Source organism: Chelon labrosus (genome assembly GCF_963514085.1).
Source record: "Chelon labrosus genome assembly, chromosome: 9".
Classification (NCBI taxonomy): Eukaryota; Metazoa; Chordata; class Actinopteri; order Mugiliformes; family Mugilidae; genus Chelon; species Chelon labrosus.
The window spans coordinates 11599601-11619209 of NC_140359.1; the positions used below are offsets into that span (position 1 = coordinate 11599601).

Below are 19609 nucleotides of genomic sequence, written 5' to 3' on the forward strand. Positions count from 1 at the left end.
TTGGTTGGATAATTATGGGATAAATAACTATAAGCAAGGGCACTGAGTAGGTTGGTGGGGCTAGGACCACAGATCAGAAACACTCAGCTCCGGATGACACAGAAAGTGTAATGATTTTATGCTGTGCTGTGAACTGTTTAATTTTTACCCTGCATTGAACCGCTGCATAATATCCTAAACAGAATGTTTTACAGTGCTTGGTTGTTGTTGTCTCCTCCTTTTTTTTTTTTCTTTTTTTTTTACCGGATGTTATAGTCTGGTCGTAGTTTCCAGAGAACAGGCCTGTCTTTATGTGATGATGCTGGCTCTAGGTACGCTGGAAGGCGGCAGCAGGATCTGCTGACTGTCCTGCCCACTAGACGTATCCTGGTGCCACGTCAGAACTAGGTGCAACCTGACGCACAGGCCAATTGACCAATCAGAAGGCCGCATGGGAGAAAACGGTCGACATGGATTCGGTGAAATCAGCGGGGGAGGAGCTTACTAACAGGCGTTACCAGCTACCCGAGTCCCGAGAAGCTGTTACTGACAGGAAAGCTGCAGACATGTGTGGTGAGTAGTGACTATATTCTACGAGTATATTATTCAGTGGAAAACGTTGTTTCGTAGGTAACAGAAAAGAGAGTAGTTCAAATTGATTCCAGCAGTTAACATTGATAGTGTTACGCTTGAGGCTTTGAATTAGCAAGGAGAGGCTAACCTGAGCGAACAGGAGCTGATGTTGCTGATGATGTTAGCTAGCTAGATATTAAACAGTCGCTTTTACTTGACGTGTCCTATTTGTAAAATTTGTTTAATAATAAAAAAAATAAAAAAGTCGATATCTCGTAGTAAGATTTACACTGATAACCTGTTCTCTTCCTGCTAACATCAGAGAGCTAACGTGGTTTGCAGTGACATTACGCAGATCGCGTAACTTTCCACTAGCTAAACCATCCAGTCTGATCTGTTGGCTAGCCCTGAGAGTACATAGATATTATAATTTAACCGTAGTATTAAAATTACCGTTTACTAGAGGTACACTCAGGCTGGGTGTCCATACTGAATCAACGTTAAACTTTCTTGTGTGATGCCTTTGGTCGTGGTCAGTGGGGGAAGTGATGCTTTCATTGTATGTGTCCTTCTCTCTTAGCACTTGTGACTGATAACTAACATCTCTGTCTCCCATCAGTGTCAGCACAATCTGAGTGCAGCAATCAGACCAAACAGACTAGTTCTTATTCTTAGCGTGCTTTTCTATTAATATCTGCTGCCACAGTAAGACACCACTTTGCTCAGGTTAGACTTTACTCATGTTAAACCTACTCCTTAAGGAAGGAAGCGTGGATCTTGTGATTTCTTCCCACCCCCTCTTGCTGCAGTACTTTTTGCTCCTCAATCCCCCTCCCTCCGTCACTTGCTGCTCTGAATGACCGCTCTGTTAAACCTGACTGTCCACTGGATGTACATGTACATTTATCTGTGAGTGGTAAATGGTAATGGCCTTGCTTTTATATAGCGCTTTTCTACCTATTGGCACTCAAAGCGCTTTACAGTCTCAGACACATCTACCCATTCGCTCACACAAGCATACACACATTCACACACCAGTGCCACGCACTGGGAGCAACTGGGGGTTCAGTGTCTTGCTCAAGGACACTTCGGCATGTGGCACGTTCCGGGGATCGAACCGCTAACCCTTTGGTTCGTGGACAACCCGCTCTACCTACTGAGCCACAGCTGCTTAGCTGTGTTAGCAGGGCTGCAGTTCCTCCCACCCTCTGGCCATTTACAGCATCAATGCTTTAATAGACAGGTTTCCAGATGTTCATCATGGAGGAATGCTGATTATTTATGCCAGTAAAATGCTCAGATCGAAATGTTTGTGGCTGTGTCACTTTACCTTAATAGTACTTGAGTTGGTTTAGCAATTGTATTAAAACAATCTGGCGCAAATCCTCAAACGTCTCGAACGAGATCCCTCTTCTTGTTGTGACTGTGACAATTACACCTTCCTTTTCCCAAGGCAAGAGGTTATCTTGGTGAACACTATCAGTTTTCCATGTTTTTCTAGTCTGGCAGCTTATCCTGAAACAATGGTTTCTCAGGGATTATTTACTGTCTTTTTCACACCAGTCTAAATAGTAAAGATAATGCTTGTCCTCTGTTAACAGGAAGGCTTCAAATTACACTCTCCTAGATTTCAGCAGCCACGTTGACGTAGTCAGTCTTGTTATTATTTGGTCTGGTTGAATATGAGTTTTTCTAAAGTAATGATTCCAAGCTAATTTTAATTTAAAACCAAGCAAAGAAAATATTTTAATTAATGTAGATTTTTTTTATCTTAATTAATGTCATATTTTAATTAATGTAGATTATGTTATTTGTTATTTTGAAGAATTGCTGATTCATATTGTTAGATTTTTATAGATTTTATCTGAAAAGGTTTTCCTGATAGCGTGATATCAATTTTGGCCGTACTGCCCAGCCGTTGCAGTTGCATGAGTCAGAGCAATTAAGCTATTCCTGCTATTCTATGTTGTGGATAAACTGGTTTGACACGCATTCAAACCAGTCTGTGGCCTCAGCTCCACTTCCTAGCACTTTACGGAAGAAACACAGCTCTGAAAAAATCATTTATTTTTTTCCTGTCTCCAGGAATCTTCGCCTATCTCAACTACCACGTGCCAAGGACTCGCCGTGAGATCCTTGAGATCCTCCTCAAAGGTCTGCAACGTCTGGAGTACAGAGGCTACGACTCAGCTGGTAAGAGCGATTAGAACAATCTTATCACCTGTAATTGCGATCTATAACAGGGACACATTGTGAAATGAAGACTCTCAGCTTTAATTTGAGGATAACCGCAAACAAATTCAATGAAAAGCTTGTGAAACACATTAACTTCAGTATGTATGGAAAAGGGCTAAAATGACAAAAATTGCCCCAGTGTCCAAACATATGAATCTAACCGTAGTTTGACAGTGCTCAATATAACAGTAATGCATTTGTATTGAACAGAAACTAAGACTGATATATTATTGAGCCGTCATTATCATTTTGCTCGGGTTAGACTGACCGCACCACTAATGGAGCTATTACACATCTTAAGGATATTTTCCAGCGTTAGTTGGTCCTAAAAACACTTTCTGGTCCTTAAAACGTGGTGATAGACCCATAATACTTTTTTAACCCGTTGATAATCAAGGCCTCGTCATTTCCTCTGATTCACATGTCCCTTCCTCACATTTTTATTTTGTTAGGTGTTGGAATTGATGGGGGCAATGGCAAGGAGTGGGAGTCCAATGCCAAGTCTATCCAGCTGATCAAGCAACGTGGAAAAGTTAAGGCCCTTGATGAGGAGATCCACAGTAAGTTGAGATGAAGTTTTCACTCTGTATGCTGTGGTCGTACTGTGGGATACTAAATATCGTCTGTGTTTGATCTGTAGAACAGCAGGATATCGACCTGGATGTGGAGTTTGATGTTCACCTTGGTATTGCTCACACCCGCTGGGCCACCCATGGTGTTCCCAGCCCAGTCAACAGTCATCCACATAGATCTGACAAGAGCAATGGTCAGTTGTGTTAAAGAATACAACACGCTACATGACAAAACATTTTACTTTGTATTTCACAGTAGCTCAACCAGTTTTCAACCTCTGTGAATGTTTATGTTCTTTCCGCTCTGCAGAGTTCATTGTCATTCACAATGGAATCATCACCAACTACAAAGACCTGAAGAAATTCCTGGTGAGTAAACTCTCCATAAATTGTTCTCGACATGTTTTCAGATTTTTGTAGAGATTTAACTGTCTTATGTCCTCTTCACAGGAGAGCAAAGGCTACGAGTTTGAGTCAGAGACTGATACAGAGACCATCGCAAAGCTGGTGAAGTACATGTATGACAACCGAGAGAATGACGACCTCAGTTTTTCTACACTGGTTGAACGTGTCATTCAGCAGCTGGTAAGGACTTGGTTATGTACATTGCTGCTGATGAGGGAATCGAGAGATTAAGTAGAGTCTGACGCGTTTGCTCTTCCACCTGCCAGGAGGGAGCTTTTGCACTGGTCTTCAAGAGTGTCCACTATCCCGGAGAGGCAGTTGGCACAAGGTACACTCACACTGCTGCTGTGAAAGTCATATATTATCAGTCGGAGTATTTCCCATTAATTACAGAAGTTATGGCCATGAAATACTGACATATTTCCGTGTTTTTTTTTCAGGAGGGGAAGTCCTCTTCTGATGGGAGTGCGCAGTGACCACAAGCTGTCATCTGATCATATTCCTGTGCTCTACCGCTCCTGTAATTACAATTTAATATTTGTAGCCTAATTTTTCCACTTGACATGTGTTGAGTGGGACTTGAGACCAGTTTGTTATATGTTCCAGCTGGTAAAGACAAGAAGGGCTGCGGTGCCCTGCCCAGGACCGAGCAGGACACCTCCTTGTTCCCTGTGGATGAAAAAGCAGTGGAGTACTACTTTGCCTCTGATGCCAGGTAAGCAGACACCTGCGTCTTTGCAGCAACTTTATACAAGTACAAAGATTCTCCATGACAAAAATGCTCTTCAGCATGACCGCTACAGCATACATAATAATAATAATAATAATGATGCACTAATATTTGTCATGGATTCTCGTCACCACAGCGCAGTGATCGAGCACACAAACCAGGTGATCTTCCTGGAGGATGACGATGTGGCTGCTGTGATGGAAGGCCGACTGTCCATCCACAGGATAAAACGCAGGGCCGGAGACTACCCAGCCCGCGCCATCCAGACGCTCCAGATGGAACTGCAGCAGATTATGAAGGGTGAGTGGAGGGTTATCAGTAGTTTCTCACCTTACATTACTTCCAGCTGTATATATCATTTGTATCCTGTTGTAATTCTGTCCTGAACCCTGTTATTATTGTGCTGTAACTTGTAATAGGTGACTGAGCTGGCTTTTAACTGCCAGCCCTCAGGCCATCCTTGTTGTAATCTAAGTATTTACAACCCTGCTGCATCAGATGAACCCCCAGGAATGTCACTGCTGTTAAAACAGCCCCTGAGTTTCAGGACCTAACCTTCCCTCTTTGTCCTCGAGTGCACCAATTATCTTCTCAGCATGGAGTCGGGCAGTGAAGCATTTTTTGTTTGTCCTTCAGCACACAGTGTTAAACAAAACAAAGATGGTTTTAGATCTAATTTACATCAGATCAGCAGCATATTAATTGTCTTTTAATTCAGAGACAACCAGATTAAACGAATGGTTGGACAAATGTGTGAAGTCTTCTTCTTACATTGTTACATGAATGTATTTCCCACAATTACTAAATTAAATTAAGTTAAAAATCCTACCTGATTTTTGAATCGGGTAGTTTGTGGATATATATTTTTTTTTATTTCCTTGTTTTGACTTTTCCTGAGTAGTCCAGCAGAGGGCAGAGGTAAACTGATGTTGGCTGCACTCGGCATTCCTTTGTGGTCTTGTCATTACTCAGCCTCTCTCCTCCATCTCATTTTCTGCAGCCTTTCTGCTGAATAATTCGTATGACCCAAATTGCTATCAGAGAAAGGCAGAAAACTACTTCTAACTGTCAGCTCTTTTTTATTGTTGTTTGCTTTATTTCATTCGAAGGATTGCTTATCTCGTGACTCCACATATGTTAATATATGAATTTAAAAAGACTGTAGCTCCTTAAGTTTCCAAGAAAGACAGATTATCAGTAAAACACCGTAAAGATTGTCCTTTCTCCTCCATGAGGCCGTGGTTCACATTTTCAGGAGCTTGTGTGTCAACAAGACCTTTCTCAGACGTCCTCATGTGGACTCTCACTTAATAAAAAGTCTATCACTTTGTATTCAAGAAGCATTTGCCTTTTTTACTAGTGCTGGAAATGTTCACCTGATATCTGATCCTCCCATCACAGGCAACTACAGCTCCTTTATGCAGAAGGAGATCTTTGAGCAGCCAGAGTCTGTGGTGAACACCATGAGAGGCAGAATCAACTTTGACAATAACACAGGTTAGAGCCTTGATGTTCTTCATCGTTTTACATCCTCATAACTCTGGGATTGCCTAGATTTAAGTTAACTCCAAGACTATTAGATTATTATCTCCAAGCAATGGAGGCTTTCACTATTCTTGTCTTAACCTCTAGTACATGTGCAGTTACCTTTAGCTCGGGATTTCTAAATATAAGAACACATTATTATTTGCCCTGCCTGCATATCAACATTTCATAATTACGTTTTAAGATGAGTTTTGAAACAAGGAGCATGTTTCCTTCAAAGTGCATTAATAAAGTTGAATACATTTAATAATAATAATCTCCTCCTTGAACCGTCACTCCTCCTTGAACCGTCACCTTATCGTGGTGGAGGAGTTTGAGTGTCCTAATGACCCTAGGAGCTATGCTGTCCGGGGCAATTTGCCCCTGGTAGGGTCTCCCAAGGCAGACTGGTCTTAGGCGAAGGGCCAGACAAAGAACGGTTCAGATGACCTTTCATGAAGAAGACCAAGAGGAGAACGTGTACCCGGCCCGGAGGGTTACCGGGGCCCCACCCTGGAGCCAGGCCTGGGGCTGGGGCTCGTGGGCGAGCGCCTGGTGTCCGGGCTTTCGCCCATGGGGTCCGGCCGGGCCCAGCCCGAACGGGAGACATGGGCTCACCTCCCTGTAGGCCCACCACCCGCAGGAGGAATATGAAAGGTCCGGTGCAATGGGGATTGGGCAGCAGACCAAGGCGGGGGCCTTGGCGGTCTGATCCTCGGTTATGGAAGCTGGCTTTCGGAACATGGAACGTCACCTCTCTGGCGGGGAAGGAACCGGAGCTTGTGGAAGAGGTTGAGCGCTATCGACTAGATATAGTCGGCCTCACCTCGACACATAGCGTCGGCTCTGGAACCCAAGTCCTCGAGAGGGGTTGGACCCTCTTCTTTGCTGGAGTTGCTCCGGGTGAGAGGCGGAAGGCCGGGGTGGGCTTTTTGCTTGCCCCTGGACTATCGGCCTGTACGTTGGGGTTCTCCCGGGTGGACGAAAGGGTTGCTTCCCTGCGCCTTCGGGTCGGGGAACGGGTCCTGACTGTTGTCTGCGCATATGCGCCAAACAGCAGTTCAGAGTACCCGCCCTTTTTGGAGTCCCTAGGACGGACGCTGGATGGCGCCCCGACTGGGGACTCCATTGTCGTGCTGGGAGACTTCAACGCTCATGTGGGCAATGACAGCGTGACCTGGAGGGGCGTGATTGGGAGGAACGGCCTGCCTGATCTGAACCCGAGTGGTGTTCAGTTATTGGACTTCTGTGCGAGTCGCAGTTTGTCCATAACTAACACCATGTTCGAACATAAGGTTGTTCATCGGTGCTCTTGGCACCATGACGGCCTAGGTCGTAGGTCGATGATTGACTTTGTAGTCGTATCATCTGACCTGCGACCGTATGTTCTGGACACTCGGGTAAAGAGAGGAGCAGAGCTGTCAACTGATCACCACCTGGTGGTGAGTTGGATCAGATGGCAGGGGAAGACGCCTCGCAGACCTGGTAGGCCCAAACGAGTAGTGAGGGTCTGCTGGGAACGCCTGGTGGAGGAACCTGTCAACATGGTCTTCAACTCCCACCTCCGGCAGAGCTTCAACCGCGTCCCGGGGGTGGTGGGGGACATTGAGTCCGAATGGGCCATGTTCCGCTCCGCCATTGTGGAGGCGGCTGTTGCAAGTTGCGGCTGCAAGGTCGCTGGTGCTGGTCGCGGCGGTAACCCCCGAACCTGCTGGTGGACACCGGAGGTGAGGGGAGCCGTCAGGCTGAAGAAGGAGGCCTACAGGGCATGGCTTGTCTGTGGGTCTCCTGAAGCAGCTGACCGGTACCGGATGGCCAGGCGGTCTGCGGCGAGGGCAGTCGCTGAGGCAAAAACTCGGGCGTGGGAGGAGTTCGGTGAGGCTATGGAAGAAGACTATCGATCGGCTCCGAAGAGATTCTGGCAAACCGTCCGGCGCCTCAGGGGTGGTAGGCGGCAACACGCTCACACTGTTCTCAGTGGGGGTGGTGAGCTGCTGACATCAACTGAGGATATAGTCGGGCGGTGGAAGGAATACTTTGAGGAGCTCCTCAATCCCACCAACACGTATTCCATAGAGGAAACGGAGCCGGAGGGCCTGGGGTTGGACCATCCAATCTCTGGGGCAGAAGTCGCCGAGGTAGTAAAACAACTCCGCGGCGGTGGAGCTCCGGGAGCGGATGAGATCCGCCCTGGGTATCTCAAGGCTCTGGATGTTGTAGGGCTGTCTTGGTTGACACGCCTCTGCAACATTGCGTGGACATCGGGGGCAGTACCTCTGGAGTGGCAGACCGGGGTGGTGGTCCCCATTTTTAAAAAGGGGGACCAGAGGGTGTGTTCCAACTATAGGGGGATCACACTCCTCAGCCTCCCTGGCAAGGTCTATGCCAGGGTGCTGGAAAAGAGGGTCCGGTCGATGGTTGAACCTCAGATCGAGGAGGAACAATGCGGTTTTCGTCCCGGACGTGGAACCATGGACCAGCTCTTTACCCTCACTAGGGTGCTGGAGGGGAAATGGGAGTTTGCCCAACCAGTCCACATGTGTTTTGTGGATCTGGAGAAGGCTTACGACCGTGTCCCCAGGAGCATCCTGTGGGGGGTGCTCCGGGAGTATGGGGTGGATGGCTCCTTACTAAGGGCCATTCAGTCCCTGTACCAAAGGAGTGCGAGTTTGGTCCGTGTAGCCGGTAGTAAGTCGGACCTGTTCCCAGTGAGGGTTGGACTCCGCCAGGGCTGCCCTTTGTCACCGGTTCTGTTCATAACTTTTATGGACAGAATTTCTAGGCGCAGCCGGGTGGGGGAGGGTGTTGTGTTCGGTGATCGGAGGATCCCGTCCCTGCTTTTTGCGGATGACGTGGTCCTCTTAGCTTCATCGAACAGCGACCTTCAGCTCCTGCTGGGGCGGTTCGCAGCCGAGTGTGAAGCGGCTGGGATGAAGATCAGCACCTCCAAGTCTGAGGCCATGGTCCTCAGTCGGAAAAGGGTGGATTGCCCACTCCGGGTCGGGGAGGAGGTCCTGCTTCAAGTGGAGGAGTTCAAGTATCTCGGGGTCTTGTTCACGAGTGAGGGTAAAAGGGAGCGAGAGATCGACAGGCGGATCGGAGCGGCATCTGCAGTGATGCGGATGCTTAACCGGTCGGTCGTGGTGAAGAGAGAGCTAAGCCGAAAGGCGAAGCTCTCAATTTACCGGTCGATCTACGTTCCAATCCTCACCTATGGTCATGAACTTTGGGTAATGACCGAAAGAACAAGATCACGAATACAAGCGGCCGAAATGAGTTTCCTTCGTAGGGTGGCCGGGCTCAGCCTTAGAGATAGGGTTAGGAGCTCGGACATACGGGAGGAGCTCAGAGTAGAACCGCTGCTCCTCCACGTCGAGAGGAGTCAGTTGAGGTGGCTAGGGCATCTGGTAAGGATGCCTCCCGGACGCCTCCCGGGAGAGGTGTTTCGGGCATGTCCCACCGGTAGGAGACCTCGAGGCCGACCCAGGACACGATGGAGGGATTATATCTCTCGTCTGGCCTGGGAACGCCTGGGGGTTCCTCCGGAGGAGCTGGCGGAAGTGGCTGGGGAGAGGGCTGTCTGGGCTTCCCTGCTGAAGCTGTTGCCCCCGCGACCCGGACCCGGATAAGCGGAAGACGACGACGACGACGACGACGACGACGACGACGACATTTAATAAAGGAAACCTGCACACTGAGCATGTCATGGATGGATGTTAAAACTTTCTTTCTCAGCACTCTCCTGGGATGTTTTTTAATGAGGTGGAAAAAAAAAAAAAACCAGAGCAGAATGATGGATCAGCTGTTGGGTTTACTTTTCAGTCATACTGGGTGGACTGAAGGACCACATCAAAGAGATTCAGAGGTGCCGGAGACTGATCCTTATTGCCTGTGGCACTAGCTACCATGCTGGAGTGGCTGTGAGTAACCTTCCCCCATCAACCTTTTCATCTTTGATCGAATTCTATCATTGACACATCCACATTGAATCTACCAGACTAAGAGGAAATGTGTTGTCTGTATTGTTGATGCAGGTGTGAGAATTTGTGCCCTGGCACGTTCTCTGCTTTGAGCTCGATTGGCTCGCTTTGATAAAATTTTGCTCAGCTGTTGCTCTCTCTCTCCCTTTCCCAGACTCGTCAGGTCCTGGAGGAGCTAACAGAGCTGCCTGTCATGGTGGAACTAGCCAGCGACTTCCTGGACAGGAACACACCCGTCTTCCGAGACGATGTCTGCTTTTTTATCAGCCAGTCAGGTGTGGTGGCTGGTGCCATCTGGATCTTATGCACATTCTTCATTTGTACTCTATTTTCCAGCTAGCAGAGCCACTCTGACCTTTCCTGATTTATCTTTCTGTGTGCTCTGCTTAAGTTCTAGCAAAGTGTAACGTCAAAGTTTTGCTATACAGCTGAGTTCTTTTGCACCTTTAGAGCTGTAGCCTTCAGAATATATGATCTTATCCATTTTTGTAATGGGTGTGTGATATTTCTGTGGTGCGCCTTGTGGTTTTTCTTGGGAGTCTCTCAAATCAGAGTCCTCTATGGTGCAAAAACTATTCCCTAAGAAACCCAATAAATCTATTCCATTTTATTGCCTGAGCTGTTAAATTACATAAACTGTTATGTTTTTAATTTATTCCAAACCTGCAGGGGAGACTGCTGACAGCCTTTTGGCCCTGCGCTACTGTAAGGAGAGGGGGGCTCTGACTGTGGGCATCACCAACACAGTGGGCAGCTCCATCTCGAGGGAGACTGACTGCGGAGTGCACATCAATGCCGGACCAGAGATTGGAGTAGCCAGCACCAAGGTAAACAATGACTGCTCTGATTTACTGTCATAGCTCTCATGAGTGCAGCTTTTATAGGCTGTGGAAGTTACAAACCGTAATGTTTTTACCACGATGCACATTAAGCACTCTCTGTCTTATAGTAAAATAAGTGACTGCTTGTTGTTGCAGACTTGAAAATAGCTGGAAAATAATTTGCAGTTGAAGTACTAGTTTTAATTGATGTACTCCTGGCAATTGTTGTACACATACCTGAAAAGGTTTGCCAGTGCCACTGAGTGCCAAGACAGACCAAGGCATTTCAACAGAAAAAGTTTGGAGGTGTACCTCACATAAAACCTTTCTGAAATTATTTCCATGGATACATGGCATCTGTGTAAGAAGTAGAGACATGATTTCTGAAATTTGGTGGAAATGAACCTTTGATACTTTCCTTGAGGCAGCTGTACTGTAATGCCTTGCATCATCTCACAAATAAGCTCAACGCCCACTGACAATGAACGAAACCCAGATGAAAACTCCATTGTGATTCTGGTCCAGGCTTTTAGAAGCTGACGTTGTCTTCGACTCTGATCCCGCAAGGAATCAAGGAAGCCTGATATTCTCGTCTTGACCCATGTAAAGCGAGGACACTTGATTTTTAAGCCTCTCCCCCATCTCACTCCCAACCAAAAGGATTTGCCAGCTGGGAGCAGAGAAGTAAAAGCTGATGAGCTTACAAAGCGAGTGGAACAGGTCCTTCCCTGCCCCAGCCCTTGGGCTTGGCTCTGTGACTTCTGCGCTGCTCCATTGCACCAGAGCACGCCTCGGAGACGCCATCATTTACGGCTTGGCTGGCTGGGCCACACACACCCACCTCCACCAAATGCTGCACATTTCCAACCTCGCTCATCAAAACAGTGGAGAACATGTATTGCACCCAACAGCCGAATGACTCCAAATTCACCATATTGGTCTTATAGTTGCTCTATTTCAGGCTAATGAAAAGGGAGTAAAAAAAATCTTCCAATAATTCACCTGTGTGTCATGTTCAGGATTCAGGGAAGAAGTTGAGATAAAGACAAAATACTTGGATGCTATCGGTACTTAACAGTAAATCCATGATGGCTGGTTTGAGGATTATGTAATGCTGTCCAATGGGAACCTACAGGGTTACAGAGTTTGTTTTATAGTTCACAGCTGATACAGTTAGAGAGAAGTTTCTTGGTGTCTGAGTTGGATGTCAGGGTTGTCATATCTGTATGGTAACTGTTGGCATGACAAACAATGAAAAGTTGGTGACGTGAACACGGAAGAACACCACTGTTTACTGTGTGGATTAAATAGGCCGCCACATGTGAGTCAAAGCAAGGACTGTCAGAGTTCTGAGGAACTGTGGTTAGTGTGCTGTCAGGGGGGAAAAAAAGCGTAAAGGTTTTACTGCTATTTTCTTGGCCTGATCCACGGGTATTTCTGAGTCCAGAGGGTCCTGTGAATTGACTTGGCTTCGTTCAGACACTGATTAAATCTCCCAAATGGGCATGGAGAGCCTCCAGCCGAGCTTAGAGATGAAGGAACAGAGCGAGAGAGACCGAGAGAGTGGGCGGTGATGGCGGCAGGCATGGAGTCTCAGATGTGCTGAGGTTATATGAACGGTGACATTTCCAGAACGATCCGAGAGCGTGCACTCTAATGCGATGTTATGAATTTTATTTTATTTTATTTTTCAGGACGAGCTCAGATGCATTTTAATGCTGCGTGGCATGTACTAACACCCACCTCTTCTTCCATTTATCATCTGTTGCACATTATCAGCTGGAGACAAAGTTCACTGTTAAAACAGGGAGACAAGAAATACGAGGCTCCACAAACTGTCCTCAAAGGCCCGAGTCTGGATCTGGAAATGAAATATGAAAATGTGAATCAAAATGTACAGCCTATAGCCTCTCAGTCTAGTATGTCTGTGAAGATTCTCGGTCATCCAGGTCAGGGTATGTCCAAAAAAAACAAAGCTTTACCAAAGCAAGTGGACTTGTTTGAGATGTTTCACCGCTCATCCAAGTGACTTCTTCTAATCTGATCTAATGGGGAGATTAGGTTTTTATTAGGTTCATATGTGGGCCGTGCCCGCTTGAAACTAGTGGGCAATCTGCGGCGGCCAAGAGAGCTCAACACACAACTTAAGAAAACACAAGAACATTTCACAAAACGCAAGCACATTTTAACAGCGCATGCACTGCAAGTACGCACAACAGCAGCAAATACAGAAACACAGACAGATTTCCAGAGGACCCAAAAGTGTGAAGAGGGTCAGAATAAATGTGTCGGTTGTTGTTTTTATTATTTTTTTTAAACAACAAGCATGTCCAAGGCAGGTTCATCACTTTTTGGGGTGTTCTGAGTATCTGCAGTGCATGTGTTGCCATATCGATGAAGAGATTTTCTTACTTTGCTTATGTTTTGTCTGTGATTTCTAAAGTTGCAGTGTGTTGAATTTGTAATTGGACAATTATGTTCAGATTAACCTGGATGGTGTCCTGTTTTTTCACATTTAGAAGTACTGTTCCAACCCATTAACGGCCAGAAACTTTGAGAACAGATGTTAAGATTTTGCTATAAGTTGGCTGATTAGTGATGTTTCTGTTCAGAGAGAGATTTTCCAATTTTACATAGATGGCTTGTTTTAGTCCTCTTTTAAACCACTTGTCTTTTCTCGCTAAAATGTGCACCTTGTTGTCCTTAAGTCTCCTAGGAGTAGCCACTTGGATGAGTGGTGAAACGAAAGCTCAACAAGTCCTGTTGGCTTTGTTTTAGCTTTGGGCTTATTGTTTTAAACTCTCAAGGTAGTGTTATAGTTAACAATGCTAATCACTGGTATTCTGATGTATTGCTCTCCAGGCCTACACCAGTCAGTTCGTGGCCCTGATCATGTTTGCACTACTGATGTGCGATGACAGGATTTCCATCCAGCCCAGACGCCGTGAGATCATCCAGGGTCTGAGAGTGCTTCCAGGTAAATGAAGCCACAAGTGTCCTGGTTCAGCCAGGGGAGTCCTGATGCCATGAGAGGTTAAAGTGCGTTAAAAAAAAAAAGCCTTCAGATCAGAGGTCGAGTACGTTCAATATTTATTTTTAATTTCTCAAACAGTTCTATTGGATGACAAAGCTAAGTGGTGAGAGAGGGATCAGGAGAAAGGGGAGTAACAGGGCAGAGTTAACAGAGGGAGGACTAGCTGTAGTGTTTGGCTGTGAGCCCACACATGCTTTTCTTGGATATAAAGCACATGATGACCGGCCCCTCATGGTAAAGTAATGAAGACCACTCCCTGCCCAATATTTCAAGCTGACTGAGTCCAGGTTCCAGCATGTGACATTTTATTCACGAGTATGCATAGTATTTTCAAAGTTTGATTGCTCCTAATCAACCCCCCTTTTAAAAAAAAAATATTTAATTGAATTTTCTATTATGTGCATGTTAGATCTGATTAAGGAAGTCCTGAGCTTGGATGATGAAATCCAGAAGTTGGCGACAGAGCTGTACCAGCAGAAGAGTGTGCTGATCATGGGCAGAGGCTACCATTACGCTACCTGCCTTGAAGGAGCACTGGTGAGAAACAAACTCATCGTCTGATATCTGTGTCTAGCGTTTATCTTTTCTAATGTGAGCATTAATGTTTCTGTAAACCAGAATGTAAGAAATGTTTCTGTAGTGAATTATGTTGTCTCTGACTTCATATCACTCCCACTATAAATAATAAAACGCTGAGCAAAAAGTAGTTTCACTAGACTAGAGCTGGACTGAGGTTTTAGGTTGGGGGAATGTAGTGACTACTGCCTAAGCTTGGATTAGATTTGCTCAGTTTGGTTGTTGTTTTTCCATCATCTCTAGAAAATCAAGGAAATCACATACATGCATTCAGAGGGCATCCTGGCTGGAGAGCTGAAGCACGGTCCACTGGCCCTAGTGGATAAACTCATGCCTGTCATCATGATCATCATGAGAGACCACACCTACGTCAAATGTCAGAACGCCCTGCAGCAAGTTGTTGCCCGCCAGGTAAGACCACTGTCTCAATTGATCAACCCTGCAAATTGTTCCCATTCGTGCACTGACATTGAGCAGTAAATAAATCAAAATCTTACTTTGTTTGAATAATATCCATGTATTTATCTACAATTCAGTAATTAAACAATCATTTTAAAAAGCACATTTTGCTTGTTAGGTTAATATTGACATTCTCATGCCGCACCTCTGACCCTTCACCTCAGTAAGCACGAGGGAGGGGCTGGTTCAGCTTGACATCGCTGCTCTCAGTAATCTGCAGCAGATGTGGGTTTAAAAGGCGTAAAAGTCAACTGAGTGGAGAAAAACTAAATGGTATTTATAAGATTGGTGACATTTAAAGCATTCTCTTTCATTTTACAGGGCCGTCCTATTGTGATCTGTGACAAAGATGATTACGAGACCATCAAAAACTCCAGCCGCACCATCAAAGTGCCTCACTGTGTGGACTGCCTGCAGGGCGTCCTGAGCGTCATCCCTCTGCAGCTGCTGTCCTTCCACCTGGCTGTCCTCCGAGGTTACGATGTAAGTATTGTCCCTTCAGGCTCGTCTACAGCCGTATTTGCGTCGTCTGTCACTCGACACAGCAAGCCGTCAGTTTTCCGGTATCAGGCAGTCTGTGAGCATATGCGTGACTTGTTTTTCCGTTGTGTCCGTCGTCACTTTTCAGCCAATGCAGAGTCAGTGAGATAAATCTCTCTGATTGGCTGTTTAGCTTAGAGAACCAGTGATTCTTCACTGGCTGCCCGGCCTCCAAGCTATTCCTAGGAAAATGATGTCCTTTCGCACAGGTGCAGAACGTATGTAGTAGCGGGTCGCTGGCTGTAGTCTTTGTAGTTTGTTGGTCCAGACGCAGACAACGTGATGTGACGTTTGAACCAAGTAGTTCTTTGATTTTGGTTTGGTGTCTCCTTACCTTAAGACGCAAAAACTGCAGCGTAATATCAATTTCTTCAAATCTCACATCTCGACCCTTTGTATCTGCAGTCATCATTCTAACTGATAACTTTCAGTGCCACCAGTATGTGAGGGTTTAGGGATACTGTTCACTGTGGAAAGCAAAGGTGAAATAAGGAACCTAGATTATGAAGTGAAGTTACAAGGGAATTGTCCAAAAGATTAAAGAGATCACCTGACCGTGTATCCCTGGTCAGCTTTGTAAGCAAAAGCACGCTGAAGAACCACTGTCAGAAATAAACAGCAGTGTTCCAGACTCACTTTAAAAAAATAAAATAAAAATAAGGTACTTTTTGAAGGCTGTAAACTTCCAAATTCACAACAGTGCAGTGGAGGTGTATTAGGTTAATCTGTTTTTTCCCTGGTTCATTTTGATGATTAAAATTATGTTGGTGACGAACAGTCTACCAGTGTTATGTGTGTTATTGGTGCTGTTAATGGATTGGAGTTAAAACAAACTGTGTAAATAGGACTGGACTCACTGTTGCACCGTTGTTTAATTCCTCGAATTTGCTCTATATCAAGGTCAAAGTAACTAAATGACGGCACATAAATAATAGTCCGTGTTGATGCTGCGCTAGAAGAACATCTATTGACAGCCTGTGGAAGCAAACATTTGTGAGCATGCGGCTTAATTGCACAGCATGCTCTCCTTTTTCTTAATTTAAGTTTGTCCAAGCGGAGTCTGAGTGATGAGAAGTTCTTTGGCCAAGAATTTGGGAATTATAAGCACAGTCCAGCCAAACTGCCACATCACTGGCTCGCACATGAAAGTGTGTTTTGCTGTGACTTTGGTAAATTGTAGTTAATAATTTGACAGCAGCATTTATTCAACAGCAGTAGTTTATCTATTACTCGCGTTTTTCATGTTTTTTTTTTAAGTGACCTCTTCTGTTTGAATATAGGTGGACTGTCCAAGAAACCTGGCCAAGTCAGTGACCGTGGAGTGAACATCCATCATCTAACAACAAAAGCCTGGCAGACACGCATTTCAAACACCAAGGGAGCGTCTGTATGAAGAAACAAAGCGAAGACAATGTCCTGTTTACGTGTCTCGTGTCATGGCTCTTTTTAATGCAATCTTTTACTCAACAGTCGTGTATGTCACTGTTGCATATTCTCTGTATCCTACTGTCTATTTTCTTAGAAACCTCTGGCATCATTGTCATATTATTGTTAGAGAAGCTGTGTCGTCTCCGGTGGCAGGGACTGGGCTGGCACTGACAAATCTTAAACACTCGTCTCGTGGCAGTTGACGTTTGGGGTTTATGCATGCTCGTGTGATTTCGCCCTCCGTGTTTATTAGCGCTGATTGGTCTCTCTGGGAGCTGATGTTAGTGCTGCTGACTGACGGACATTAGGCTTTAAAGACCTCTCTGGCTCGTTCCCTCTTTCAGTGCAATGATTTGTAGCTTAGCGGGGATATTTTTCTTTGGCAGCTAATCATTTGAAGTGTCTTTACTCCTCTGTTGAAGTAAACCACAGTCTTGAATCATTCCAAGCCACAGGTCATCGCTTCCTCATAATTGCAGTGCAGTTTTTGACTCAGTTTCCCTCTTGGACTTTGTTCTGAGGACATCAGAAGTCACATAAAAGCTTGTGAATACACTACTGTGTAAAATCGTCTTGGGTAGGTTACAAAAGCTGCTTGTATATAAACCCTGATGTTGTATATAAATCTAGTCTTTTCACACTCTGGTCTCGGTCCACTTGGCAATTTCTCACCGTTAATGCTCTTTGTGTATAATCGCGTTTGATTCTCATGTTGACTTCTGTTGCCTCACGAAAAGAGACCTTGTGGCTTATTTCTGGTCTCCAGTTTACATTTTAACTATAAACTGGAGTAATGCAAGTGAGATAAACCTGATGTAGAAGTTGCACACAGTTTCCAGCCCACGCCCCGCCACCACGTCTGCTGCAATTGCAATACTGGGACCATTTGTAGTTTGTTTCTTTGTGTTTGTTTGCTTTGTCTTACTATATTTTTTAAGGAATTTTATATTATTGAACTTAATTTGAAAAGTGAATGTTACTGTCATTTGAAATGTCAAACCAAAAAAAAAAAAAAAAAAAAGATCTCCGTGGCTTTGGCAGTTGTAAACCAAAACATATATATTTTATGTTCATCCAATGTTGTTTTTGTAGGCAAACGTGCTGATGCAGGTAGATTGTGTGGAATGAGGACATTTTGAGCCCCCCCATCCCATAGTTACAAGGCAGGGTGTCGTACTGTAGAGGTTTAGTTGTGTAGAAAGTCAGAAACCAGCTGTGTATCAGATGTCTCTTATTCAAAGGACAAAGGAAATGTGACGATGCACATGCGGTTGGACAGAAGAAAAGGAAGATGAGCTGCCTCTTTTTTTGAGTACATCACATATTTTAGGTTTGAAGGAGTTTGTCACTTTCACAATCAAGCCTTAACGTTGATTTATTTTTCCTTTCTGCTGAGTTGTGTTTGAAAACTGGACAAAAACCAGGTACTTTTGTAACACCCCCCCCCCCCCTAAATTTTGATTACTAGATGCATTGACACAGGACACTGCACTGAATCCTGTTGGAAGCTGTTGGGTTACTGAGGGAGTGGGGCACTATTTATTAGTGGAACTGATGCAATAAAATGTCAAGTAATTCTCTTTTGTGGTGTCCCAGGTCATTTGATGAGAGGTGCAAAGATTTAGGATGTGCATGCTTGTCATGTACAAAAACATCTGTAAATATTGACAATGATGCCATGTATTGTGCTTGATGAGACTAGTCAATAAATAGTTCCTAATTATTTTATTGTAATTAAAACAGGAAGTAGAAATCCGGTCCTGAACATACGTTTGGACCCATATTAAAAGTTCACAAATCATTTTTGTTTTGTTTTATGTACATTATATACAAAGAGTTAAGAGGCAGTTTAAAGCGACCACAGATTCCCAACAATACCAAGTTCCTGGAAGATTGTCATCAACGGTCTGATGTACATAGAGTCATAATAGTGGAGACACTGGGTGTCAGGGTACTGCACAGAGGTGACAGGAGGGATAGTGTCACCTTAACAAGGGTCAAGATGGTCACACACACAGACAGTGAGTGACGGCAAAGTGCAAGCACGACGTGTAGCATGACCCAGGCTGACTTAAACAAGTCCACACATCTTCTTCCTCCCCAGCAATGAGGAGAGCAGCTGTTGTTTCTGAAGGTCCGTGATGAAGCCCAGGTTGAGCAGCTCAAGTGTCCGTGTTGGTCCAAATCCTCTCGTGAGAGGAGCACGCCCGCCAGCATCAGCCTGAGGAACGCATTCAGCTTCAGCATGACGGAAAGGTATGCAGCTAAGCTGTTGGTGAAAATGAGTGCAGCCTTCAAAAGGATTTCACTGCACTTACTAATCACAATGATGGCTTGACACGCAGCTGTAGAGTAATTACAGAAGACGGCCATGGCTCTCAACAAGAACGGCCTCCGTTCACCAGCCACTTTCATTTGCATCCTCTGGAGCAGGTCCTTCACGAGAAAAAATACAAACTAAAGTATCACAGCAGCTTTTTTTCTTTTAAAGGTACCTTGAGTGAGATTGAATAACTATTAGCAGGTGCTGCTGCCCCTGATTGATGCAGCTACATGGTGTGGACATAGTTTTGTCATGAACTACTGGGAAGAGAAAATATTTTCTCTTGGTTGTGGACAGTTTTCTGATGCAGCTCTTTTTGACGGCAGCAAAACACAGGTCTAACCGCCAACGTTAAAGATAATACTGCATTTAAAAGTTAATAGAAATTTCTTGCTAAATTAGTGCCTGCAGTTTTTGGAACACAGCTACT

At 45.1% G+C, this 19609-nt stretch overlaps 1 protein-coding gene across 1 annotated transcript; it reads left to right on the forward strand.

The window, feature by feature from the left end:
• Positions 1–252: 252 nt before the first annotated feature.
• Positions 253–18432, forward strand: gfpt1 (glutamine--fructose-6-phosphate transaminase 1). The gene is made up of 19 exons (XM_084552214.1): positions 253–552; positions 2638–2745; positions 3240–3347; positions 3428–3553; positions 3670–3728; positions 3810–3944; positions 4031–4092; positions 4205–4284; positions 4371–4479; positions 4631–4794; positions 5896–5991; positions 9841–9938; positions 10153–10273; positions 10668–10825; positions 13682–13796; positions 14263–14390; positions 14673–14840; positions 15210–15371; positions 16709–18432. Exons 1-19 carry the CDS (start codon positions 450–452, stop codon positions 16751–16753), a joined length of 2145 nt encoding a protein of 714 aa, XP_084408340.1. The 5' UTR covers positions 253–449; the 3' UTR covers positions 16754–18432.
• The last annotated feature ends 1177 nt before the right edge of the window (positions 18433–19609 follow it).